The 27,610-nt window shown below is 55.4% G+C and overlaps 1 protein-coding gene across 1 annotated transcript; it reads left to right on the top strand.

Moving 5' to 3' along the window:
• Positions 1–10,793: 10,793 nt before the first annotated feature.
• On the top strand, positions 10,794–26,534 carry IGLON5 (IgLON family member 5). The gene is given in 9 exon segments (XM_025424077.3): positions 10,794–10,901; positions 18,568–18,605; positions 18,607–18,647; positions 19,617–19,849; positions 21,367–21,486; positions 22,872–23,006; positions 23,160–23,280; positions 23,784–23,938; positions 25,014–26,534. Coding segments are annotated over 9 exon segments (1,011 nt in total). The 5' UTR covers positions 10,794–10,822; the 3' UTR covers positions 25,103–26,534.
• Positions 26,535–27,610: the final 1,076 nt, after the last annotated feature.

Genomic DNA, 27,610 nt, shown 5'->3' with positions numbered 1-27,610 from the left:
GCATTGCTGGGCCTCCTGGTTTTGGTTTTATCTATCTATTTATTTTCAGAAGAATCCAGACATCTAGATTTCAGTGTGAAATTTCTGGATTCAAACTGTTAGTAGCTGTTTTTAAAAAGCAGCACGGGCCCAGGAAAAGCCGTATATGGACCTATCATTTGCAAGTGGGATCAGAAGACAGACCCGAAGGAGACATCTTTTCTCTGAACACACCTCCTGCCTAAAGGCGCTGTTTTTCAGAATGCAAGCTCCTTGGCCAGTGGAAACAGAATCCCCAGACCCTGGCCAGAGGCTTCGATCTGGAAGAATGAGGTGGAATTATTTAGATGGAGAAGGAGTTCCAGGACCTCATTCACTTGTACTGCCACAAACAACTGCAGTGGCCCCCATGTGGCCTGTCCTGGGTTGGGTACACAGACGAGTGAGACCCAGGCCCTGCCCGGAAGGACCCTCCAGGTATCCCAGCCTGAGGGGCTATGCCTGTGTACAGGGAGCTTCAGGGAAGGGCAGGGGCCAGCACTGGGGAGAGAGGGCGTGGCCTCACCTCTAGCTGGACCATTGCCATCTGAGCTGGGCAGACAGGCTGGGGCGACTGGGAAGCCATGGGATGGACAGCCTGAAGTGCTGCAGCAAGGGCAGCACCAACAGGAGGCCACTGCAGGGAGAAAGGAGCCCAGCAAGGCACCACAAGCCAGCCAGAGTAAGCTCCCCTGCTCATGGGCCTCAGTCATCACTCCTTGAGTCACACCGTCTGGACCAAAGAGCAGGTTTGAGTCTCCAGAACAAACTCCCAGTCCTTGGTTATATGGTCAGCAGTCATTCATGTCACTGGCTAAATCTCGCCATTTCCTCCCTCGACCCAAGGAGGAGGTCACGGGGGAGGTGGACTTTATAAAGAACCCTCCCCTGTTCTTTCAGGAGATGATGGGAACTACCATGATGGAGGATGATGGTAGCACTCCAAGCCCTCAGGCCTCCTTCGGTCACATATCTCAGTGACACTGTGGAACTGGTCTGGTCATCAGGTTCATTTTACAGCAGAGGAAGCTGAGGCCCAGAGAGGTTACAAAACCTCCGTGCAGGAGAGAAAAAGAGAGAAACCTCCCTAAGGTCACACCTCAACCCACCTTTTCCCACAAGGAAGCTGACATTCAGACCAGGGAAGGTCCTTCCCCGCTGGTCCTGCATCTCTACCCTCTCCTGCCAGGTCCTTGGAGCCCAGTCCATTGGGATGGCTTCTACTGATCTGGGATACAGGAAGGCTGGAGCACAGGCTGGGGTCCCTGCTCACCCTGTTCCACTCAGCTCACTCAACACCATCATCCCAATTTGGTTCTATTCTCAGTTAACCCTTTGTATGCCTGAACTTACTAGGTTTGAAGGATGGCCATGGACAGGGCTGCTATGGTCCCGGCCTCCCCAGAGGAGGGCTTTCCACTGGTCGCCTCAGGGCCCCCAGAGCATGAACCTTTATGGTGGGCCCCCTGGGTGCTGGAGCTGGGGCTATCTATGATGGGACCGCAGCACTGCCCCCAGTGTGGGCCAGTCATGTATCCCATTCCTAGCTTCATCTGCAGAATGGGAGCATAATATCATTCATCACTGTGGGGTAGGAATGGGTTCACCTGGCACCTGGCAGGGCATTGAGGGCGCTGGAATGGCAGCTCACATCTGTTGAGCTGTTTGTACCCGCCAGGTCCTACTCTAAGCACATTAAGACCCTCTCATCTTTGCATTGGTCAGGGTTCAACCCCAGAAGCAGAACCAGTAGCTGATCCCTCTTAAGAGATTTATTGCAAGGAATTGGCTTATGTGACTGTCAGGCTAGCAGGGCAGGTCTGACATCCATCCAGCAGGCAGGTTGATGGGACAGGCAGGAGGCTCTTAAGCATGGGAAGCCTATGTCCCCAAGCAGAAATTTCTCCTGGGAATCATCCGTTCTGCTTTGAAGGCCTTTCAAGTGATTGAATTGAGCCCACCCAGATTATTGAGAATTATCTCAACTGATTAGAGATGTCAGTCACATGTACAAAATACCTTCAGGGCGACGCTAGCTGGGGGCTGGACCAATGGGGAACTCTGGCCCACCCACGTTCACACATAGATATGACCATCCTGACATTTGATCCCCACCCCGACCTGGTGAGGTGGGTGCCAGTGTCCTCCCCATCCTACAGAGAGGGACAAGACACTTAAGGAGACCACATGACTGTACAGAGGTCAAGGCGCTGGAGCCAGTGCTTGGATCCCCCCACCCCCTGCCCCAGGCAGGGAGTGTCTGCACCTACTGTTACTAATACCCAGCATGGTTCCAGGGGCCTTACTGTGGCAGGAAAGAGGAATGTATATTACAAAGTGGGTGACTGTGCCTGACCTGTTGTGGGGCGGAAGCCAGGGAAGAGGGTAGGGAATTATTTATTCTTTCAAAAATGTGCTGTGAGGAGATCCCTGGGTGGCTCAACGATTTAGCACCTGCTTTCGGCCCAAGGTGTGATCCTGGAGTCCTGGGATTGAGTCCCTCATCAGGCTCCCTGCATGTAGCCTGCTCCTCCCTCTGCCTGTGTCTCTGCCTCTTTCTGTCTCTCTGTCTCTCTGTCTGTCTGTCTCTCTCTCTCTGTCTCTCATGAATAAGTAAAATCTTTAAGAAAAATGTACTGAGACCCTACTGTGTGTGAAGGCATTGAGGGCATAGCAGTGAATGGGATGGACAAGGTCCCTGCCCTTGGGCAGCTCAGAGTCCCGTGGGGGAGAAAGACACAGAGCAAGTGGGCAGGAATAAATGGGATGCGTGACAGATAAGGGGTGGTGGGGAAGACAGTGAGTGCCCCTGGCCAAGGAGCCAAGGGTAGCCATGGAAGGCCTCTCTGAGGAGGTGAAGGTCTTAGGAGAAGAGAGTCCAGGCAGAGGGCAGAGATGAGCAAGAGTCTGGGGGCTGAGTGCCTGGTGTGTTCACAGAGAGGAAAAAGACAGTGTAAGAATTTTCCAGAAGAACCCACCCAAAAGCCCACAAAAGCAAGGCGTGGGCCACTTCCAGCACCACCTGTTCTTATTCTAACTTCCAGCTTTTGGCTTTAATGAATTCTTTAAAAAAAAGAAAAAAAAAAGATTTTATTTAAGAGAACGTGAGAGGGCACAAGCAGAGGAGGAGGGAGAAGCAGGCTGCCTGCTGAGTGGGAAGCTCCACGTAGAGCTCAATCGCATGACCCTGGGACTATGACCTGAGCTGAAGGCTGCTGCTTAACAGACTGAGCCATCCAGGCACCCTGAATTCCTCATTTTCAAAGAGGCTTTGCAGGAACAAGTTACAAAAGAGGGACATAATGAAAAGGCAAGACCCCTGCCTCATCCCACTCCCCAGAGACAACCACGTGGGTCCCTGGTCCCTGTGCTTCCTCCCAGAGTGGTGGCTCTTCATGGGAGCAATATCCCCCATCCTGGGTGACACTGGGTCTTCCTGACCATTACTGGTGGCAGGAGAGCTCCTGACATCTAGGACTCGAGTCCCTGGTGCTGCTCTACTCCCTGCAATGCCCAGCACCTGGTAAACACTGAGTGATAACAAAGCCCATGCTAGCACTGCAGGGTCCTGGCTGGAAAGAGATAACCTCCTTCAATAAGATTCTTAAACACAAAGATGTCACTTACAGAAGTATGAGCAGGGTTAGGACGCCCAGGATCCAGCAGCAGAAGGAAAGAGCTCCTTCCAGATACTGCTGTATCCTAGAGGAGTCGAAGGGGGGTGGGGTGCCACTAGGGTCTCACTGAGAACCAGTGCCAAGGCAGAGGGGCTACCCACCACGAAGGGAGGGCAGCGAGCAGAGAGGACAGCATTCTCCAGCCAACCTCCAGCGTTCAGCCTGTGCCTCCCTTTGGCCAGACCCACCTGAGGTCAAAGGGCAGGGGAGCTTGTTGATGTGATCACTGGAGGTCAGCCTCCCAGGCATGTATTAGGGCCGTGAAGGATAGAGAAGGGACGTAGTGAGAAGCTGAGTAACAGTCCCCAAAGATATCCAATCCTAATGCCTGGGACCCGTGAATGCTACTTTATGAAGGGAAAATGATCTTTTCAGATACAGTTAAATGGGGGATCCCTGGGTGGCTCAGCGGTTTAGCGCCTGCCTTTGGCCCAGGGCATGATCCTGGAGTCCCAGGATCAAGTCCCATGTCAGGCTCCCTGCATGGAGCCTGCTTCTCCCTCTGCCTGTGTCTCTGCCTCTCTCTCTCTCTCTCTGTCTCAAATAAATAAATAAATAAATAAATAAATAAATAAATAAATAAATAAAATCTAAAAAAATAAAAGATACAATTAAATGAAGGATCTTGAGATGAGAGGATTATCCTGGATAATCCAAATGGGCCCTAAATACAATCGTGTATCCTTACATGAGGGGCCGAGCTTGGAGCCACGCAGCCACAAGCCAAGGAACGCAGGTGGCAACCAAAAGCTGACAGAGGCAGGGAACAGATTCTCCCCTGCCCGGCCCCAAAAGCCTCTCAAGGAAGCACAGCCCTGTCGACATCTTGCTTTCAGCCCTGCGAAATTGATGTTGGACTGTTGGCCTCCACAATCTGGAGGGAACACTGGTTTTAAGCTACTGTGGTTTTGGTCATTTGTTACAGCAGCCACGGGACGCCCGGGCAGATGGGGAAGGTGGTACATGGAGAGAGAGCAGCACAGCAGAAACCAGGAGAGCTCTCCCTTCTGGCTGGGTGCTGGGATGAGTACTATTCTTGTGTTAGGAAATTCCCTTCATTCTCAGAGAACTCCAGGAGCAGGAATTTTTTTTTTTTTTTAAGATTTTATTCATGAGAGACAGAGACATAGGCAGAGGGAGCAGTAGGCTCCCCAAAGGAAGCCTGATGTGGGACTCGATCCCAGGACCCTGGGATTAGGACCTGAACCAAAGTCAGATGTTCAACCACTGAGCCACCCAGGTGCCTAGGAGCAGGAATTATCACCCTCCGGGTTTTTTTGATGATGAAACTAAGGCACAGAAATATTAAGTAATTTGCCCTGCCAAGCATTTTCTTTTTTAATTTGAACAGGGAAATTTTAATATAAGAAATTATTAACCATAACAGGTAGTATTCTATAAAGGGATAAAGTAACTACAGTAGGCTTCAGGGAGGATGTCTGAGGAAGGAAGGAACTTGGAAAGGGGCCCCCTCACCAACAGTGAGGTTCAGCCCACACTGTAAGAGATGTGGGTGTGAATCACTGGATGGTGAGGAAGGTAGCTAGCTTGCCCAGACCAGAGCTTGTCCACAGATGCTGAGCAAGCAGAGAACACCTCTCCCAAGTGCTGGCAGGGTGAGGCTGGGAAGCCAGCTTCTAGGACACATTGGGAAGGCATCAATTGGGACAGCACTGAAACCTAATGAGATGCCGTCGTCCATGTGGGCACCACTGAAACCTGATAGAAGTGAACACCACTGAATATGCCCCACATGTGTCCCTGATGACCACAGGATAAGAGCAAGAGGAAGCCCAAGGGAAAATTCAGAACAAGGGAGAAGCCCTGTTCCTCTGCAATGTCCTTCAGGCTCCCTCTACTGACAAAGCTTAGCAGCCCACTCACTGCAAGGAAGAATTTTTTTTTTTTTATCGATTTTATTTATCTATTCATGAGAGACACAGAGAGAGAAGCAGAGACACAGGCAGAGGGAGAAACAGGCTCTATGCAGGGAGCCCCATGTGGGACTCGATTCTGGGTCTCCAGGATCATGCCCTGGGCTGAAGGTGGTGCTAAACCGCTGAGCCACCCAGGCTGCCCTGCAAGGAAGAATATTTAAAGGTTCCAACTCTATTTTTGCAGAGCAGGTAACAAAGGGTAGCTTTGGAGCATAGAAGCAATAGCCAAGTAGTATGATTATCCATTCATTGTGCCTGGTCTGGGAGAGATGGGATATTCTTATGTGATTATCAGATATCCTCTTGTGCATGTGTGTAGTGCCTATTCACGTCTTTTTGCTGAGTTTAAAAATGAGTGTCTCTTAATGATTTGTAGTAGTTCTTTATATATTCTGGCTACTAGTTCATTATCAGATACACATATGACAGATATCTTCAGCCATATCTAAGGCTTTGGGAAATTTTTTTACTTCTCTGTGTCTCTATTTCCTCCTCTGTAAAATAAAGGCAAGACACACCTTGTAAGGATGTGACGAGGCTTCAAGGAGGTAATATCAAAAAAGTGCTCAGAAAGATGCCAGCTCATAGTAAGCACTCATGTTGTCATGAGGCCTGGCATGGGCCAATCCAGGAGGAGGAATGCCATCCTCACCCTAAATTTGGATGGTCCTGAATTCAAGGGGAGTGATAAATGGTCTTTGGCCAGGGCCACAGCAGATTTTGTACAGTGATGTACTGGTACAACAGCCCTCCAAAAAAAAAGTTCTGATTTATAGTATTTGCTAGTTGCCATAGTGTAAATGCTCCCTTCACAGCCAATTTCAAACTAACAATGGTTTAACATCCAGCTTGCAAAATTACTGGAAATCTAACAGCCAGGTCTCTGGAGCCAGTGCAAGCCATCTGCAGTGTACCACTAGCTCTTGTACCACCTGGTTGGGTTAACTTAGGTGGATCTCTTCCTCTCTGTGGATCTTCATATCCTCCATCTGTCTAAATGGGGCAAGTCATCCAACTCATTCATGCAGTACCGATTTATTCAGTATCTTTTATGTGTCAGTCACTGGGCTTGGCTCTGGAGACACAGACTTGAGCAAAAACAGACAAGAAGACCTTCTCTAGCAAGGATATTCTGAAGATAGGGGCTGAGGGTAGGATAATGCTTGAAAATAAACAAGCAAACACATGAAATAAAGGAATCATAAGAGCTACGGAGAAAGCAAAGCAGGTCTGACAACTCTTGTGTTGAGAGGGGGTTTACTTTGGCTAACATGATTGACAAAGGCTTCTTAAAGGTAACACATGATATGGGGCGCCTGGGAGGCTCAGTCAGTTAAGTGTCTACCTTTGACTCAGGTCATGATACTGGGGTCCTGGAATCGAGCCCCACATCGGGCTCCCTGCTCAGCGGGCAGTCTGTTTCTCCCTCTCCCTCTGCCCCTCTTCCCACTTGCACTTTCTCTCTCTCTAATAAAATCTTTAAAAATAAATAAAGGTGACATCCGATAAAGAGTCTGGTACCAATATGGCAGGAAGAGAGCATTCCAGCTGAGGGAAAATGCCAGTGCAAAGGCCCGTAGCTACAACAAATTTGGCTTGTTTGAGGAACCAAATGAAGGCCAGAGCAGCTGCAGCAGAATGAAAGTTTAAGGTGGAGCGGTGGTATCGGCTAGTTTACGTGTTCAGTAGCTGTGGCTCTGAAGGTGAAGGCAAAGGTAGAGCAGGACACTGACTGCTGGAGTCAGAGCAGTCCTACGGGCAATGGTGGCAGCTCAGACCTGTGAGGGACCCAGGACAGGGAGAAGTGGACAGAGACTGGTTTTAAAGGCAGGGCCCGCTGCTCTTGCAGACAGATGGGACGTGGGGAGAGGAAGGAAGGATGGATGTATTTGTGAGGCAAAACAGCCCCTGTGGGGTGGCTTCAGAAACTCCTGCCTGCAACTGCCAGACATGGAGGAGGCTGAGACTTCTCTTGCCTCAGAGGTCAATACAGGGGATGGGGACACCTCACCTGGTAGGCCCAGGGGGAGAATCCTACCTAGTGATGTAGGAAAGATGTTAGGGTTCAAAGCCAATGGCTGAGAAAGAATTCTTGAGATGCCTTTGGCACAAAACGGTGGTTTTAATATAGCCCAGGGACAGGATCTGTGGGCAGAAAGAGCTGCCCTGAGGTCATAAGGGGTGGCCCATTATATACTTTCAAGTTGGAAGGGAGTTTGGGATAGGGTAAGGTCCCAGGTATTTTGGAAACAAGGTTTCCAGGATCCTGAAAGGGGCTAGCTATTATTGGAAACAGGTCATTTATTACTGTTTCATAAAAACTCAGTCATGAGACCCTTCAGATGTATATCGGTGGGCCATATGCTTGGGGGATGATTGTCAACATGTATCTTGGGGGAATAGAAATAAAGGAAGTTTCCAAAGGAGTTTTTATAAAAGTAGACTTATAGGATCCTGGGGGTCGGGCAAGAATTGCCTGTTGCTCTTAGCAAAGTGTTAACATCAAGGCAACTGAGTTCCTAGGGGAATGTGTCACTCTGCCTGTTTTAAGGACTTGTCAATGGGCTGTAGATAAGGAAATTTAATAATTTTTCTTCTGCCTTTGCTTCCCACATCACCTAGTAAGTGAGTACATGGTGGGACTAGGTGGAAAGAATGAACCACAGGTTGTTGGGATACTGGACAGAGCCAGCAGTTTCCCCAGGATCTCTCCTCTTCTCAATAGCTTGAGAAATAGAGATGATTCCCTCTTGCAGGGCAGACACAGAGGTTCTAGGAAAAGAAGTGACTCATCTAAGGTCACACAGCCAAGTAAGTGAAAGAATGGGGAATTCAGATTTTCTGCACCTTACCATCCCCTCCCCACTCCCATGACCAGATTCCTGGTCCTGCCTTATTCCCCCTGTTATCCTGAGGATGAGGACTGGAGTAAAGAGAAAAAGGAAATTTCACCCCAGAAGTCAGTGTTATTCATGAAAGTAGATGGAGAAGCTGAACTGTGTCCCACAAGAACTGGGATCCTAGACTCCTGGGTCTGAGGCAGGAGGGGGTTGGGGTCCTGGACTCTTGGGTCTGACAGAGGAGAGGGTTGGGGGGGGGTTGGACTTCTAGGTTTGAGGGAGGAGGGGCTGGGGTCCTGGACTTCTGGGTGTGAAGGAGGAGGGGGTTGGGGGGCTGGACTCCTGGATCTGAGGGAGGAGGGGCTGGGGGGCTGGACTCTTGGGTCTGAGGGAGGAGGAGGTTGGGGTCCTGGACTCCTGGGTCTGAGCGAGGAGGGGCTGGGGTCCTGGACTCCTGGGTCTGAGGGAGGAGGGGCTGGGGGCCTAGACTCCTGGGTCTGAGGGAGGAGGGGCTGGGGTCCTGGACTCCTGGGTCTGAGGGAGGAAGGGGCTGGGGTCCTGGACTCCTGGGTCTGAGGGAGGAGGGGCTGGGGGCCTAGACTCCTGGGTCTGAGGGAGGAGGGGCTGGGGGCCTGGACTCCTGGGTCTGAGGGAGGAAGGGGTTGGGGTCCTGGACTCCTGAGTCTGAGGGAGGAGGAGGTTGGGGTCCTGGACTCCTGGGTCTGAGGGAGGAGGAGGTTGGGGTCCTGGACTCCTGGGTCTGAGGGAGGAGGGGCTGGGGTCCTGGACTTCTGGGTCTGAGGGAGGAGGGGTCTAGGGTCCTGGACTCCTGGGTCTGAGGGAGGAGGAGGTTGGGGTCCTGGACTCCTGGGTCTGAGGGAGGAGGAGGTTGGGGTCCTGGACTCCTGGGTCTGAGGGAGGAGGGGCTGGGGTCCTGGACTCCTGCGTCTGAGCGAGGAGGGGGCTGGGGCTGGACTCCTGGGTCTGAGGGAGGAGGAGGTTGGGGTCCTGGACTCCTGGGTCTGAGGGAGGAGGGGCTAGGGGCCTGGACTCCTGGGTCTGAGGGAGGAGGAGGTTGGGGTCCTGGACTCCTGGGTCTGAGCGAGGAGGGGGCTGGGGGGCTGGACTCCTGGGTCTGAGGGAGGAGGGGGCTGGGGGCCTGGACTCCTGGGTCTGAGGGAGGAGGGGCTGGGGTCCTGGACTCCTGGGTCTGAGCGAGGAGGGGGCTGGGGGGCTGGACTCCTGGGTCTGAGGGAGGAGGGGCTGGGGGCCTGGACTCCTGGGTCTGAGGGAGGAGGAGGTTGGGGTCCTGGACTCCTGGGTCTGAGGGAGGAGAGGCTGGGGGCCTGGACTCCTGGGTCTGAGGGAGGAGGGGCTGGGGGCCTGGACTCCTGGGTCTGAGGGAGGAGGGGGCTGGGGGGCTGGACTCCTGGGTCTGAGGGAGGAGGGGCTGGGGGCCTAGACTCCTGGGTCTGAGGGAGGAGGGGCTGGGGGCCTGGACTCCTGGGTCTGAGGGAGGAGAGGCTGGGGTCCTGGACTCCTGGGTCTGAGGGAGGAGGGGCTGGGGGCCTGGACTCCTGGGTCTGAGGGAGGAGGGGGCTGGGGGGCTGGACTCCTGGGTCTGAGGGAGGAGGGGCTGGGGGCCTAGACTCCTGGGTCTGAGGGAGGAGGGGCTGGGGGCCTGGACTCCTGGGTCTGAGGGAGGAAGGGGTTGGGGTCCTGGACTCCTGGGTCTGAGGGAGGAGGGGCTGGGGGCCTGGACTCCTGGGTCTGAGGGAGGAGGAGGTTGGGGTCCTGGACTCCTGGGTCTGAGGGAGGAGGGGGCTGGGGGGCTGGACTCCTGGGTCTGAGGGAGGAGGAGGTTGGGGTCCTGGACTCCTGGGTCTGAGGGAGGAGGGGGCTGGGGGGCTGGACTCCTGGGTCTGAGGGAGGATGTTAGTACACGAAGCAGAAAGAAGGTGGGCTCAGGAAGTGTCCCAGACCCGGGGTTCTGGGGATCCGAGGTGGGAAGACGCGGGGACGCCCGGGGCGGGAGGGGGTAGGGGCCGGGCGGCAGTAACAAAGGCCTCTCCCTCCAACAAGCAACCCCCCCTCGGCCCCGCCTCCCCGGCCCCCCGCCTCCCCTGATTGGTCGGCCTTCCTGCCCGTCAGCGCCGCCCCCCTCCCCGGGTCTGCAGCAGCTCCGGCCGCCTCGTCGCGCCCCCCCAGCCCCCTCCCCCCGCCCCCGCCGCCCCCCGGGCCGGTGCAGCCGCAGGCGGGGTCCCCCCTCCCCCTCCCCCTCTCCCCCCGGCCTCGCGCGCCCCGGACCGGCCCCCCCTATCCCCTCCCCCTTCGCGCCGCCGCTGCCGCGATGCCCCCCCCTACGCCCGGGGCCCGGCTCCGGCTTCTCGCCGCCGCCGCCCTGGCCGGCCTGGCCGTCATCAGCCGAGGTACCGCAGCGTCGGGGGCGGGGGGAGGGGGGCGGGGGGCTCGGCCGGGACGCCGTGGTCCCGAGCGGGGATTGGGGGTGGGGGGCTGCATCCCGGGCGGGGAACGGGAGGCTCCCGGACGCGGAGGTCTGGGCCCGGGGGCGGGGGCTGCAGCCCCCCGGCTGGGAAGGGGGTCTTGGACATCTGGATTCGCGCCCGGGGGCAGGGTTCCGCGTCCTGGGGCTCGAGCCTGGGCCTAGGGGCGGAGGTCGGCTTCTCCGGGCCGGCGAGGGGGTCGCGGACACCTGATCCCGGCCTGGGGGCGGGAGTCTGCGGTTCCCGATCAGGGAATGGGATCAAGCTGAAGTTAAGGGTCCCTGGGCAGGATCCCTGAACTGAGTTGGGGTGTGGAGGGGAAGTGGGATGCCCCGTCGGGGGGTCTTCGTCTCTGAGCGGAGACAGTCCCTGAGGGGGTCCTGGCCTAAGGGCTGGGGTAGGCGTTTCTGGGCAAAGGTGGGGGGATGGTGTAAGAGAAGGTGGCAAGGGTATCCACAGACCCCCATCCCAGGGCCAGGAAAAGAAGAGGGGCTCTGGCCTCCCAGCTGGGTCATGTAGATTGGGAGAAAGTGCTGGTGTTTGGGAAGCTGCAGTTATATAGGGGAATGGAGCTGGTGATCCAGGAAGTTGGGGACACTGGGCTGGGGACTCAGATGTAGGAAGCAGGGTTCAGAGACTGAGGATAAGAGAGGGACAGATTGAGAAAGGAAGGAAGGGAAGGGTTAACACGGGGTCAAAGGGTTAATGAGACTGGGGATGATTGGGGAGGGGTGACCCCGGGCTGTCTGTGCACAGAGGATGTGGATGTCTGCGGGACCTTAAGTCTCCCCAGTGCTGGCAGCCCAGGGATGGTCCGGGAGGTGCCCCCTGAGGAGGGGAGAACAGAGCACTGAGGCAGGAGATCAGGGTTAATCAATGCTTCTGGAGGATTCCCCCAGGCCCTGCCCTGAACCAAGGATTATAGTCAGGGACACACAGTCAGGGACAACCTAGAGTCCTCAGCCGCCTCAAGGAGGCAGCCACTCTCAGCCTCCCACCCACACACACTGGGTCACGCACAGACACATAAACACCGTCACCGAGGCTGACCCAGGGCCGCACCCGCAGACGCCCACAGCCACACCAACATGGCTCTGTGCCCGCGGGACGCCTGTCCACGCACCCGGGCCCCCCAGCCCTAGGGCCTTGGCAGGCTGGAGCCTCGGTGGGTTGAGCGTTCCCCTGGCCTGACCTGTCTGAATCACCGTCTGACTCTGCCTGGCTGTCTGCGTTGCCCTGTCTCTCACTTGTCTGTCTCTTTAGGTCATTTCCAGAGGCTCCTATTTCTGGGGGACATCCCGTTTGTCTCCGTCTCTGGGTCCCTGTCTCTCTGTCCCTGCTGGTCTCAGCATAATTTCACATCTGTCCCTCCCTGCCTCGGGAACTGCTTCCTGTCGTCACACACGCGTGTCTGTGTCCTCTCCTCGCTTCCTCACAGGTCCCTTGACCCTCGCTCCTTTCACTCCTGGGAATTCACCATCACTGGCGGCTCCCATTGTTGTCCTTGGCCTTTCCTTGTCTCTTGCCTTCTCCTTCCCCTGCTCCTCGTGACCCCCATCCCACCTTGTCTCTGTGCCCCCCCACTCCCACTGTCCTTCCTCCCTTGCCCCCTCACACCTCCTTGTTTCCTCCAGTCTCAAGATAACTTCTCACTTTCCACTTTGGATCTTCCAGATCCCAGAAATCACTGTTGTACACACAGGGGGGAGCTTCTGGGTGCCCGGAGGCCGCCGGTGACCTAGGTCAAGTTCTCTCCCACTCCTGGGCCTTGGGTTCTCTGTGGGAGATCGGGGTGGGGGTGGGGGGCAAAAAGGGACAGGGCAGGGGTAGGCTGAGACCAAACTAGGTGGCAGCAAGGCAGCCGCACCCACTGCCAGTTGGGGCGCTCTGAGAAAAAGCAGGGGGGCCACGTAGACGAAATTGCAGTCTTCTCTCCTCTGATTCATTTGCTCTTTCCCAAATTCCAGAAGGAATGCATGCAAGTGAGCATTCCACTACAAATATGTATCAGAGCAAAACCTACCTTACTCTGGCCCCGCCCCTGCCCAAACACACTCTCTTGAGAGAGCCAGGGCCACAGCTCTCCCTCGCTCACACACAGGCAGACACACCGAGTTGAACATATGTAAGGTATTGGTTTGTTCCGGAATGTTGCTTCCCGAGATAGAAACAAAATCAGCCCATTTCCCTGCAACTGGCTTTTTCCCACTTAACTTCAGCTCCCTGGCATGGGTAGATATTGCTCTATCTTTAGTGTCTTTAGTAAATTCCTTATGCCAACACTCACACACACACACACACACTTACACACTCACACTCACATGTATCTATTCAGTTGCAGAGGTAGCTGCAGGAAGCCGTGCAGGGCAGCCCTGGGCGTCTGGTGAGGGGTGTTTGACAGCAGGGGGCAGGCATGGGGCACTGTCCCCCGCCTTCTGGGCACCTGGTCTGTCCGGACTGGATATGTGACAGATATTTACTGAGCACAAAGTCTCTGTTCTGGGCACTGGAGATCTATAGACACAGGGCAGTGAGCAAGCCAGATGAAGTCGAGGAGCTCTCAAGGAGCTTCTAGCCTAGAGGGATGGAGAGAGATCAAAACCTAAAAACAAGCAATGAGTAAACAGGTAATTTCAGAGAGTGACACGTAGTACAAAGAAGTTGGGAGTGACTTCAGGGATGAGCTGAGCATGTGAGCTGTGGTGAGTGAGCCCTCTCTAAGCTGCCGGGAGTGGAGTTCACACTGAAAGAAGAGAATTCAGCCTATCAAAGATCCCGAGGGAATGACAGTAGAGGCAAAGGTCCTGAGGTGGGAACCAGCAAAAAGGAGCAGCCAACATGTAATGGAAAGTTCTAGGGCTCTTGGCTCAGCATCTGAACTCTAGGACTCCGGGCATCTGTCCTGGGAAGGCCCCGTTGGAGGGTCCCAGCTTCACCAAAGTTCCCCCCCTTGGGGGGGGTGGGAGGTGCTTATCTCCAACCCAATGTTCTCCATCTGGTTCGAAATCTCTTTGTCTCTTTAGGGGAGGAAGCTCACCTACCTGTGACCTCCATCCCTTGATTTATCAAGCAGGGATGAGGGCTACCAGTCCAGACTGGCAGAGACCTGAGTGGTCCTTCTAGGACCACTCCCTGCCCCCTCCCAGACAGGCTGGGGCACCTACCACATCATCATCATCATCCCATCAGTCAGCACATGTACAGCTGTTGGCAAGCACTCACTAGCAAGCTCTGCATTGAACCTGTTGCTGGGGTGACCTCTTTTCATCCTCCCCACCACAATGCGATGAGGGAGGCACAATGATCATCCCCACTCATAGAGGGAGAAACATGAGTCCTGGCAGGGTGAAGTAATTCATGCAACTAAACGGCAGTGCTGCGACTCAAACCCAGGCAGCCCAGGTCCCCAGTCTGTTCTTTGAGTGGCCTGGTTATGCTGGCTTGGTGGCGTCAGAGCAGAAGCTGACAGGGCATCTGTACATGAGTTGCTGACTCTGGTGGGTGCTGGGCACAGAGCAACAGCCGCTCTGCCCTCGCCCCCACCCCCACCCCCAAGGGACTGACAACGAACCAGGGATAGCAGTAGGTGTTTCTTTTAAAAGGTGCTCTTAGGAACAGCTAGCATTTATTGGGCCCTTTCTGCATGCTAAGCGCTGAGCTAAACATTTTGCTTGCATGTCCTCATAGAATCCCTCACAAAACCCTCAGAGGGAAGAACTGTTGGTACTTTCTCCTTTAATAGATGGGGAAACTGAGGCTTAGGCTATCTGGGGGTCACCCCGACAGGAAATGGTAAGGCAGACATTTGGTCTCCCAGCACAGATTCCTCCAGGCTTTCTTATCCAACCTCTCAAGACCATTCATTCTCCCCACAAACACTTCCCTGCTCTGAGCTAAGCCCGGTTCTGGGGGACACAGCCAAGATTTGGGCCCTTGGGGAACTCCTGGACAAGTGGGGGAGGCACCCCTGAACATTGTTCCAGCTGAGTCAGAGGGTATCCAGTAGAAAGGGTTGAGACTCTCTGTCTTAAACAGTCAGGGAGGTCCTCCTGGAGGAAAGGGCATTTGAGTTTGGGTCTTGAAGAATGAGTAGGAGTTCAAGAGTTGGAGACACAAGTTGTAGGTATCTATTTACATTCACTCAGCAAATATTTCCCAAGGCCTTCCAGGGTCAGGCCCTAGGCTGAGAAATCCTGAGGATACAGACCTGAGTCAGACCCAGGCTCTGCCCTCAAGAAACTTCTAGTCTATTGGGGGAAAGAGGCACAGATGGTCACCATGGCGTGATATGAGCTCTACTGGAGGTAATCCAGGCATTGTGGGAATACAGATCAGGTTCAGAGAGGGTTAGGGAGAGTTCCCAGAATTAAGAGAGAGTTTTTCAAGCATAATTCCTACAGAGTGGATCTCATGTGCACCAGCTTGTTTTTTATACATTATGTATCTTTCGTGGTCTTCTGTGGGACAGACCCAGAGCCAGCAATGCTGGAACCCTGCAGGTGGGTCAGACCCCAGCTCCACCCTGAGAGGCTCCCATCTGGTGAGGGAAACAGGCTCAGACAGGATCCTGGGGTGATCAGAACTGAGACCGAATGAAGAGCCGTGCTCAGGGACAGAGTGGGTGGTGAAATGACTAACCCGACCCCTACCTCCACTTACGGAAGCCCAGAAAAGGGAAGGGACTTGCCCAAGGTCACACAGCAGGGAGAAGGGAGGGAGTTCCTGATCCTGGAGTCTGGGAATTGTGTGAGACAGGAATGCAGACTCAGGATATCCACATTTATAGACACAGGGACCAAGAATAAGACCTGCCTCAGACATGGATTCCTTCATCATGTACCTCCTGGGACTGCCCTCAGCTGAGCCTGGAGCTGGGTGTGCTAGGGACACAGATGGTCTGGACCAAGCTCTGCCCTGGAGGAGCAGATGGGGGAGGCAGATGACACTGTTCCAAGCTGCCCTGGGAGGAGGGCAGGAGCTCATACGGGGCTGTCTCTCCTAGGAGAGGCCTCATTATATTAGACCCCTGAAGAAGGAGAAGCATTTTTGACATAAACGGTGGGACAGAGGGATGAGAATAGTGAGGAACACAGAGCTGGGCCAAGCAGTGACCCCAGGGTCCTGGACCCAGGTTGAGGGGCTGGGCCTTTGTCCTGGGGGCAGTTCTGAGTGTTGGAAAGATCCCCTTGGAAGGAGTATGTGTCTGTCTGTATTTCCGTATGTCAGGACATGTGATTGGGGTCCTACTTGCCTGGGTTTGTGGGCCTAGCTCCTGCGGGCAGCACCTGGGTATTGTCCAGGGCTTAGCCCAGTAGCCCTGGGTCCCGAAGCCTGGGGGACCTTGGACAGCTCCATCTTCAACTCGAGCGGGATGTTCCTCCTATAGCCTTGGACAGTGGCTGTCCCAGGGAGATGAGGGGAGATTTTGCCCCCTGTGGGGCACCTGCCAACGTCGAGAGGCATTTGTGGTTGTCACCACTGCAAAGTAGGTAGAGGCCAGGGATGCTGCTAAACATCCTGCAGTGCATAGTCCCCACTGTCCCCTTGTGGGGACAGGAGAGTCCCCACGGTGAAGAATCATCCGACCCCAAACGTCAGTGGTGCCAAAGTGGAGAGGCCCTGATCTAGGAATGTGTGAGCAGGAGTATGACAGGTCCTGTGGTGTGTGTGTGGATGTGTGTGTGTGAATGTGGCTGTGTATGATCTGATCATAGGTGACAGCATGACTGCATGCGCCTGATTCTTGGCCCAGGGCAGCTCCTTTGTATTGGAGAGGCTGTGACAGTATAGCTGTTTCATTGCACGCTGTAGCTTTCTGCACGACTTTCCAGAGTGCAGGGGCGGGGGATGGTGAGCATAGCCCTTGGGCTGGTAGTGTCAGCGTGACTGATTAGGCCAGTGTGAGTGTGTGTGTGTGTGTGTGAGAGAGACAGAGACAGAGACAGAGAGAGAGAGAGAGATGGCCCTCTGGATGGGGCTCTAACTGCCTGTATGTAGACTGCATCTGGGACTGTTAGTGTCAGTACAACTGTGTGCATCTAGTTGTATATTGTGGGGTGACCTTCTGCTGGGTTTGTGTTCGGGGCTGTGTGTCAGCAGGAGCGTGTGTGCACCTGTGCCTCCGAGCAGGCCACATGGCCCGCCATGTGTTGGAGTGTGGGATGGTCTCCTGGCCCAGCCCTGGCGCTGGGTGTCCTCCCTGGGCCCCAGCGATGTGTCTTGTTTCTGCGTGTGTCCACCTCCTGGCGGTCTCCTTCTCTTACCAGGGCTGTGTGTGGCAGCGTCCACTCTGCACAGCTCAGGGCAGGCAGGCCCCTTCCCTGCATCCAGAAGTGACTCCGGCCACGGTGAGGGGCTGCAGGGCCCACCCCAAACCCCAGGACCTGGTGAGCCCACTGCACTGTCTCTGCCCCAGCGCTGTCCTGAGGGGCTGCTGATGGAGAGGGCCCCCGGGAGTCATTGGGGCGGCACGGGCAATTAATTCATTAGATTAATTAGCTCCTCATGCCAGGGCGGGGGCAGGGCAACCCCACGCCAGGCCCTCCTTCCCAGGCATCCAAGGTCATCCAGCCTCCTCTCCCCCGCCTGGTGCCGGCTCCATCCTCCGCCTCCGCATGCCCAGCCCCCACTCCCTGGCCCTGGTCCAGCCCACTGGCCGTGGTCCACGGAGATGAATGGGTGGGGGTGGGGGCTCTGCCAGGCGATGGTGCCCCTGAGCTGCGCTGGAGGGTGCGGGCAGGCGTGGGCGTGCACCTGCAAGCGCGCCTCGTGAGCAGGCAGGCAGGCGGGTGTGTCTGTAGACGCATGTGTCTGCGAAGGTTTGTGTGGCTGTACAAACCCAAGGCCCAAGGGTCCAAGGATGTATTTGTGCATCTGAGACAGATGTGTGTCTGAGTGGATATACACATGCATCTGTGTTCGTGTGCATGTGTTTGCGATTATGTGTCTGTACGTCTGTGTACATACGTGGGGAGCTCTGTGTGTATTTCCATGTATTTCTGAATTGATGTGTACATGTGTGCATCTGTGTGTATACATGTGTCATAAGTTTGAATATGTGTGTGCCCATGTACATGGAATCTGTGTGTATCTGTGTTTATTGCATATGTGTATGTGTGTATCTGTATATGTATCTGTGTTCTTGAACTTTGAGTGTGTGTCTGTACACTGTGAATGTGTACATATGCATCTGTGTACATGTGCCTGCTGTGTACGTGTATATCTGCATATACATTTATGCAGTTGTGTATCTGTGCATATGTATATGTGTGTTCCTCTGTACACTGCATTTGTGAATAGGTATGCGTGTGTATATGTGTGTTTGTGTGCTGTGATTGGGATGTTGTCTCCGTGTCTCTGGAGGTATGTGGGATTGTGTGTCCCAGTCTGTCTGAGTCTCTGTGAGCTTGTGGAAAGGAACACGTTGCACATGTTTGCTCTGAGCACATCTGCCGTGTGTCTCTGGAAACATCCATGACTGTGTGCCAGTGAGTGTGGGAAATGTCTGTGTCTGCAAGGGCACGTGTGTGTATGTGCAGACATGTACAGTCCCTGCCGAGCTGCCAAGCTGAGCTGGCCCTCCCCTCCGCAGGGCTGCTGTCCCAGAGCCTGGAGTTCAGCTCTCCTGCAGGACAACTACACAGTGTGTGAAGGTGACAACGCCACCCTCAGGTACCTTCTATCTCAGGGACTCAGAAATCACCCAGTCCTGCTCCTTCACCTTCCTTGGGACACAGCCTGGCCCTGTCAGTCAGGAGAGGTGGTTAGGGGCATGGACTCTGGACCTGGTTCCATGCCTGGGCCTCAGTCTCCCCATCTGTCAAGTGGGTGGAGGAAAGATAACCACTATATTGACTGTCACAGGGATTTAACATTTTGTACACACACTCCCAGTTCAGAGAGCTCAGCACCCTGACTGCTTAGCCAGATGGAGCCAGGCTTATTTCCCCAGATCAATGCTGCTCCCCACACTGGGTCAGCCCTGCTCTCTGGCCCTGTCCCCATCTCTCTGGGTCTCTGTCCTTCTCTCTGGATCTCTGTCCCCTCTCTCTGGGTCTCTGCCCCCCTTCTGTCTGGGTCTCTGTCTCCCTCTCTCTTGGTCTCTACGCCTCCTCTTTCTGGGTCTCTGTTCACCCCTCTCTAGATCTCAGTTCCCCCCCTCTCTCTGGATCTCTGTCCCCCCTCTCTGGATCTCTGTCCTCCTTCTCTCTGGATCTCTGTCCCCCCCTCCCTCTGGGTCTCTGTCCTGCCTCCCTCTGGATCTCTGTCCCCCGCTCTCTGGATCTCTATCCCCTCTCCCTCTGGATCTCTGTCCTCCCTTTTCTGGGTCTCTGCCCCCCTTCTCTCTGGATTTCTATCCCCTTTCTCTCTGGATCTCTGTCCCCACTGTCTGGATCTCTGTCCTCCTGTCTCTGGATCTCTGTCCAGCATCTCTGTCTCTCCCAGAGTGTTCCAAGTACTTTTCCGGTCTCTAGCACACAACAATCACTCGTAACCATTAGCTACCCCTTCATTGTGCACTTGGGCTCAAACTCCGTCTGAGGCTGAGTTTACCCACTTCCAAGCCCCCAAGATGGCAGAACCCAGAGGGCCTTCTGGGGTGGGAGAGAGAAGAGCCCTCCTCCCTTGTCCTCCCTGAAGCTGCTTCATTGACGAGCATGTGACCCGCGTGGCCTGGCTGAACCGCTCCAACATCCTGTATGCGGGCAATGACCGCTGGACCAGTGACCCACGGGTGAGGCTGCTCATCAACACACCCGAGGAGTTCTCCATCCTCATCACCCAGGTGGGGCTCGGCGATGAGGGCCTCTACACCTGCTCCTTCCAGACCCGCCACCAGCCGTACACCACTCAGGTCTACCTCATCGTCCACGGTGAGCCCTCCACTGGGCCTGGGGTGGCAAAGGGGGTGGAGGGCATGAAGGAGAGGGAATTCGCACATCCTTACCAGCTGCCCGCTCTCTGATCCTGGAGATACATGGTGTGGAAGGCAGACACACACCCTGCCCTTGCAGATTTCAGCCAAACAGGAGGGACAGTCACTTGGAGAGTGACCCTTCAGCATGACAGCTTCTAGGACAGGAGAGCTACAGAGGTCAGGGAGTGCACAGAGAAGACTGCAGCCATTCACTCAGCTCTGTTTATTGAGCACCTACTATGTGGGCCTGGTTCCATGTTCCTTCTATGTGCTCATAGTAGGTGCTCAATAAACACCTAGGCATTGCTCTAGGCCCTGAAGATAAAGGAGCCAGGCAGGCTGCCCCTGACCTTTTGAAGCTGACTTTCTAAGGAGGTGGCTTCCCAGACATAATGTCTGAGCTGAGACCAGTGACCCACAGACTGGTACTGGGAAAAAAGTGGCACTGCAGGGGTCGGGGGAGAAAATGAGTCAGATGTGTAGAGTGGGTCCCACAGGGCTGGATGCCCCAGAATTCAGACAGGGAGAGGTGGGCAGAAGACAGAGAAATAGGGGAAAAAGCTCAGGTGGCTGCCCCACATGGCATCAGAAACGGTCTGGAGGGCAGGGAACAGTTGGAATGATAGGAACCCAGAGACAGAGACAGCCCAGCGGGGCCATGACAAGCCCCAACTCAGGAGCCAGACCACCCAGCGGCTGAGGGACCTTGAGCAAGCAGGGCGGCCTCGGGCTCCTCATCTGCAAAATGAGGATGACTCTGTCATGCATCACATCCAAAGCATCATCAACAGAAAAGGGCATCTTTAATTTTACCCTCTGCCAAGAAAGAAAAGAAAAATAATCCTACCAGTTAAACTCTGGCATCCTAAGTTGTCAGGCCATCCTGATTGGAACAATGTTCAGATGGGTGGGAGAAACAGCCAGATGTGTTAGAATTGATGAATATAGCAACATCTACCCCAGAGGGTGGTAGAGTGGTGAAGGTTTAATGAGCTAATTTGTGTAAAACACTTAGAACAGGGTTACCATTGCTGGAAGCCCCATATGAATATGTTATAGAAATTAATTGTTTAAAATAAGAATAATAACAATTAATGAATAAAAGCAGACAGAGATAAGGTGGGAGGAATTCAGAAGAGAAGGCAGAGAAACCAAGTTAGGGTGAAGGGAGACAGAGACAGAGAAAGAGACAGAGACAGAAAGAATGGGAGAGAGACCAACAGTTAGACAAGGAGGCAGACCCAGAGGCAAGGGAGAAACACAGAGGAATTCTTAGAAAGACAGAGGGAATATTGGCTAGACCCTTGGGTCTGAGGAAGGAGAGGGTTGGGGTCTGGACCCCTGGATCTGAGGGAGGAGGGGCTGGGGGCCTGACTCCTAGGTCTGAGGGAAGAGGGGGCTGGGGGCCTAGACTCCTGGGTCCTGGGAGGCCATATTCAGCCTCTCACTGGCCTCTCCCCTCCCGGCCTACAGTCCCCGCCCGCATTGTGAACATCTCCTCACCTGTGACGGTGAATGAGGGGGGCAATGTGAACCTGCTTTGCCTGGCCGTGGGACGGCCGGAGCCCACAGTCACCTGGAGGCAGCTCCGAGGTGAGGATCCCACCCCTGGCCCAAAGCCCCTTCCCCACTCCACAATCTGGGCCCCTCGATTCCCCATGTCCCTAGCTAGATTCCCAGAGTCCCCCTTCGCCTGACCCCCCAATCCTTGTCATGACCTGATTTCCCCCTCCCACTTTGATCCCATTATTTCACCAGCAGCCCCCAGAGCCTTAGGGTCTTCACCACCTTCTGGCCTGAACCATTTCATCAAACTCACCCGCTAGACCACAGCCTGCCCTCTGTCCCCATGTTCCCCACCAGTTCACATAATTCTGGGTGCAGAATCCCTATCACTAATCCTAAATCAGGTTACAACAGTAGCAGTAACAATAACAGTGGCCCCGGCCCCTGTTTCCATCTCCTGGTCACCTCACTGTATCTCCTCTGCTGGATGCTCTCACCCAGCAGTTCTCAAAGTGTGGTCCCCAAGCCAGCAGCATCAGCATCACTGGGAGCTGGCCAGAAATGCACATTCTGGGCCCATACCAGGCCTTAGGAATTAGAACTTCCCCCTACCACCACCACCACCACCACCACCACGAGTCTGTTTTAACAAGCCCTTCAGGTGATTCTGGTGATAGAGCTGAGAACCACTACTCTAGGCTTCCCCCAAACATATCACCAAGGCACCTGAACATGACATCCCAGATCCTGGACATCCACCACCCCTTTTACCTGGATCTCCACCACCATTCCCCCAGATCCCTAGGCCCTTGTTCACTGAGTCTTTAGAGACCAATGGTGCCAATCACTCTATCCCCCGAGACCCCAGAACCCAAAAACTAGGTCTCCTAGATCCTTTCCCACTGGGTCATCTGAGCCCCACAATCCTGGGCTTGAGATTCTGGATCCTTGGAAGTCCCTGGATCCCAAAGGGTCTTCTGAGCCTGATGATGTGTCATCAGACCCCAAATATCTAGATTGAGGATCCCAATTACTAGATCCTGATTCCCTGAACCCAAGAATAAGATCTCAGACCTCTGGACCCACCCCCCTTGGGTCTGTATGATCTGGATCTTTCTGAGGTCCAAGAACCTGGGATCCTCCCTACTGGGTACTATGAGCCTCATGATCTGAATCTGAGCTCCCAGATCCCTGGATCCGTTGCATCCCCAAATTCTAGGACCCTCCCCATTGGGTTCTAGTTACTAGGCGCCACACCCTCATTCCCCGCCCCACCCCTAGCGGGAGATCCCGGGCCTACCGATCCACACCCCCACCCCAAAGCCCTGCGAACCCCTCCTGGCTCTCATTGCCCTGGGCACTCCAGGCCCTGCGGTGCCTGCCCCGCTGATGTATGTCCGTGTTGTGCCCGTGTTGTCCCGTGTTAAGTGTTTGTGTCCGGCCTCGCCCCCTCCCCTTCCCTCCCCGCACAGACGGCTTCACCTCAGAGGGCGAGATCCTGGAGATTTCCGACATCCAGCGAGGCCAGGCTGGGGAATACGAGTGCGTGACTCACAACGGCGTTAACTCGGCGCCCGACAGCCGCCGTGTGCTGGTCACAGTCAACTGTGAGCCCCTTGGCACCGGGCATGAAAGGGGGGGCAGTCCCTGGGGAGGGGGAAGGGGGTGCTGGACCCCTGCGAAGGAGGGAGGAGGGGGACAGGGACAGAACCCCTTCATCTCCAGCTCGCTGGAATTCGCTGACTCTCGCCCTTCGCCAGATCCTCCGACCATCACGGACGTGACCAGCGCCCGCACGGCCCTGGGCCGGGCCGCCCTCCTGCGCTGCGAAGCCATGGCGGTGCCCCCCGCGGACTTCCAGTGGTACAAGGATGACAGACTGTGAGGACAGCACTGCGGCGGGCCGAGGGAGTGGGGTGGGGAACGTAGCCGAGCCCTAGGTCCCGAGAACTGGGGGATCCAGCTTCTGGGGGATGGAATCTGGTGCGCCCCAGAGAGATCTCGAGGGTTACTGGAAACTTTGGTCCCCGCAGGGTGAATGTTGGAGCCTGATCTCTTCGGGCTATTCAGGGACAAGTTCGGGGGTCGATGCTGAGAATGGGGTGGGGAAGCTTCAGAGGACCATCGAGGTTGGGGTCTAGCAGGGTCTGGGACACACTGGGAGAGTCCAGTGACCGTTAGGGGCAGGGCTCCCCGGAGAGGGGTGTCTGTGGAAGCGGCCTGGGGACCCACGGGGAGCTAGAGCCCGAATCTGGGTAGAGGGCAGGATTCGGGGTCTCCGGGAAATCGGGGAACCTGAGAGTCGCGGGGAGTGGGGCTCTGCGCCACGAGGGGGTCCCGGGCCAGGGTCCCACGGCGCGGTCCCTGACCTGGATCCCCGGCAGGCTGATCAGCGGCACCGCGGAGGGCCTGAAGGTGCAGACGGAGCGCACCCGCTCGATGCTTCTCTTCGCCAACGTGAGCGCCCGGCACTACGGCAACTACACGTGTCGCGCCGCCAACCGGCTGGGAACGTCCAGCGCTTCCATGCGGCTACTGCGTGCGTCCGAGAGGGAGGGGCGGGGCCGGGTGGGGGCGGGGCGGGGCCGGCGCCGGAACTGCCCCCGACCCCCGCGAGCTCGGGGAAGTGACCGACGCTGAGACCCGAGCAAAGCGACTAAACGAGAAACCCATTCCTTCAATGAATGTGATTCATTGAGCCCCCACTAGGGGGCGGAACTGAGACTGGAATGGGAAGAAGCAGCCGGCCCCGCGGAGATCTGCGGGAAGAGCTTTGCAGGCAGAGGGAACAGTAACTGTGTGCAAAGGCACAGCAAGGAGGCTAGCATGACCTGAGCAGAGTGATCACCGTGGAGTCTGAGGCTGAAGAGGAAGGGAGAGGCAGAGTCTCGTGGGCCATGGAAAGGATCTGGGGTTTTATTCTACCGCAGGGTGAGGCCCCTGGAGGCTATTAAGCAGGGGGGTATGACCAAGTGGTTGATGCTTATAGAGAATCACTTTGACTGCTATTTGAGGAATGGCCTATAGGGGGCGCAGGATGGGCGCCGGAGGACCGGGGAGGCGGTGGCTGCAGAAATCCGAGGCGGGGGAGGGGGGTGGGGGGGACGGTGGCACATCTCCCGGTGGGAGATGTTTTGAGGGCGGCAGGAAGAAGCAGGTGGCGTCCAGGCGATCCCAAGGTTTGGCTCGGGCAGCCGAGAGAATGGGGATGTGGTCACAAAGTATTGAAGTGGAGAGATATTGGGGTGGGGGCAGTACCCAGTCTTGGGGGGAAACGTCAGGAGTACCACTTCAGACGTGCCGACTGCGAGACGCTTCGTGGCGGTACTGGGTAGATCCAAACCATACGACGTGAAGATCTGAGAAAGACAGATCTTTCTGTCTAAGTCCCTTTCTTAAGAGAGAGGGACCGAGTGGCAGAGAGAAACAGATATTCAGCGAGATGACTCGGAACCGAGTGGGAGGAGCAGAGTGGAAGCCCCGGAAAGGTCCCTAGAGTGGAAGGCTCCAAGAGCCCCTCGGAGACCGGGACCGGCAGACCCAAAGCCCCGCGGGACGCACAAGGAGTCTCGCCTTCCCAGGTCACTCCCGTGACCCCCTCTCTCTTTCCCCAGGCCCAGGATCCCTGGAGAACTCAGCCCCAAGGCCCCCGGGGCCCCTGACCCTCCTCTCCGCCCTGGGCTGGCTGTGGTGGAGGATGTAGGAAGAACCCAGTGCAGCTCGCCTCCCCCTGCGCGGGGCCTGAGGCCGGGAGCGAGAGCAAAAGGGAGAGCAAGCACCGTGGGTCTCGAGGGGGCGGAAGAGCTCTCTGCCACCGAGGAGGAAGAAGAGAGGAGGAGGAGCAGGAGGAGGAAGAGGAGGAAAGCTCTTTAGAGAACCCATCACTGTGAGGGATAACGCAAAATTATGCATCTTTCTACAGCCATTGTCGCCACTGTTCACGTTTCCGATTGTGACCCACCCCCGGCCACCCCACACCCCTCTCTTAGCTCAGGCTGTCAACTGGATCGTGTGTATGTAGTGGGTGTGTGTGAGCATGAGCCTGCACGTATGTGTATGTGTGTGGAGGGAAGGGGCTCAGCAATCTTCCCTCCCCTAACACCCACACGCCCACTGCCCCCCAATGCTGCTGCCTCTCACCTCTGACTGGAGGTAGGTATGTGGGCTTCGTGGCAGAAGCTGTGAGGAGAGGTTTCCAGGCTCCCTGCGTTCCCAATATATGCACGCACACCACCCTCTCCCTTCCCTGTTGAAAGAGCATCTCCTGGCCAGGTTGAGAGTGAGGAGGGGTGTCGCGCTCACCTGTCGAGCTCAACATTCAGCCTTTGTGAGCAGGTGGGGGATCCCCATCGTGGCTCTGGGCCTCCTTGCGGTCAACCACCAGCTGCCTGTAGCCAGAGTCCCTGTCACTGGCTCAGCAGTCTGAGACCTTCCCACTTTCCCTGCCAGCCCTCCCTCCCCTGCCCCCTGACTTTCTGGCCCCCTCTGGGCCAATCGGTGCTTCCATCCAACTGTCAGACAGGTGCCTGTGGTCACCTGTCTGTCTCAGTGCTTTGCCCTACCCCACCCCCGACTCCCTTGGCCCCCCCGCAAGCACCAACCAGCTGCCCTCAGTGCCCCTGTAGCCACCCCCAGGTGTGGGCTTGCTGGTCTACCACTCCCTGGCTTCTCCAACAACTGCACCTCCCAAAGGCTGACCCAACTGCCCTCACACACACACTCAGATAGACACACACACACACACACATACCAGCGAATGACCAGCAATAGCTCCTGGCTCCAGCTGCCCTGTAGCTGGTGACCAGCTGTAGTTCCCCCGAGGGTGGGCAGCTTGTCAGGAGGGGGTGCTGAGAGGCCATAACCTCAGCTCCAACTGTAGGAATATGCAATCCTGGCACACCACACCACACAACGTGGGGAAGAGAGAGGCATCACGCAAACATCCCCCATCCAGACCAAGATGTCAGGTCACCAGCTCTGACTCCTGGGAGACCCGCTATAAACACCCACCCCAAATCACACTACCCAGAGCTTGGGGAGGAAGAGCTCAGAGCAGGGGCAGGGGGGCAAGGGGCAGTGACTGTACCTCAGACGGGGGCGTGGGCCCCATCCCGCATTGTCTTCCATTCCCAGGGTCCAGGGGTTGGGGAGGGGAGGGGGAGGGATGTGAGGAAGGGGGCGGGGGGGGGGCCCTGGGGGCCGTGTGTTCCGATTCATGGGGAGTGTTGAGACCACCACACCAATAAACGCCTTTTTCCAAAGTCTCTGCCTGCAAATGTCAGTGTCATTGAGGATTTGGGTGAGTTGAGGGTGAAGAGTCATCGGTGGTGCCTCCCCAGCATCATCTCTACCCTCTCTTTTGGTAGATCTGGAATTGACCCATTACAGAGGTGGCCCCTGATTGACTTAAGCCCCTCAGCTAATGAGACAGTACCATAGCTGCGTGGATTTCACAAGATGCTCTTCCACTGGATAATGTAGCTCAATGATGTGAGATCTATCTAGATCTGCATAGTTGCTTTTCTCCATTACATGGAAGATCTTGGGTCTGTTGGGATAGCAATGGTGGGGAAGATAGCACATAGAGCCTGAGAATGATAGAAACTACACAATACAGAAAGGAAGGAAATTGAGGCCATGGTGACATTGAGAAGCTGGATCAAAACTGACCTGACACCCACCTTTATTTACATAAGCAATACAGTCGCCTATCTGTATAAAACAAGTTGTGCTAGGTTTGTTATTAGCTTTCATTTCCTTTTCAATCAAAAAGGAAATGAAAGCTCTGAAACAGAAAAGACAGAGAGAATCCAGGTACCCAGGGCCCCAGCCTTCATCTTTCCGAAAATATCAAGAGTTCTATTTCCCTAAAGGCCTCTTTCATCCCAGTCTTCAACCAGAATACCTCCCAACTTTTCCTTCCCTGAGACAGACGCTTTAGTTGTTTCCTCCTCCTTTGCTATCAGACCCACCTCCCATGATACAGGCTGAGATGTTTGGTTTCCCAGCCTCCCTTGCAGTGATGTGGCTAGTTTTGGACCAATATGGGCAGTTTGCTGATGGGATTCCAGGAAAGTTGTTTTCCCCATTCATGAGGTTGGTCAAGGGTAGGGGTGTAAGAAGGGACTCTAGCTACCCCTCTCCTTTTGTCTTCAGATACAGTTGTGTGAAGACGTGATGCCTGGAGCTCCAGCAGCCATCTTACCACATA

Source organism: Canis lupus, chromosome 1 (assembly GCF_003254725.2).
Source record: "Canis lupus dingo isolate Sandy chromosome 1, ASM325472v2, whole genome shotgun sequence".
NCBI classification, from domain to species: Eukaryota; Metazoa; Chordata; class Mammalia; order Carnivora; family Canidae; genus Canis; species Canis lupus.
Note: the sequence above shows the minus strand (reverse complement) of the source record. Positions and strands in the feature narration are given on the sequence as shown.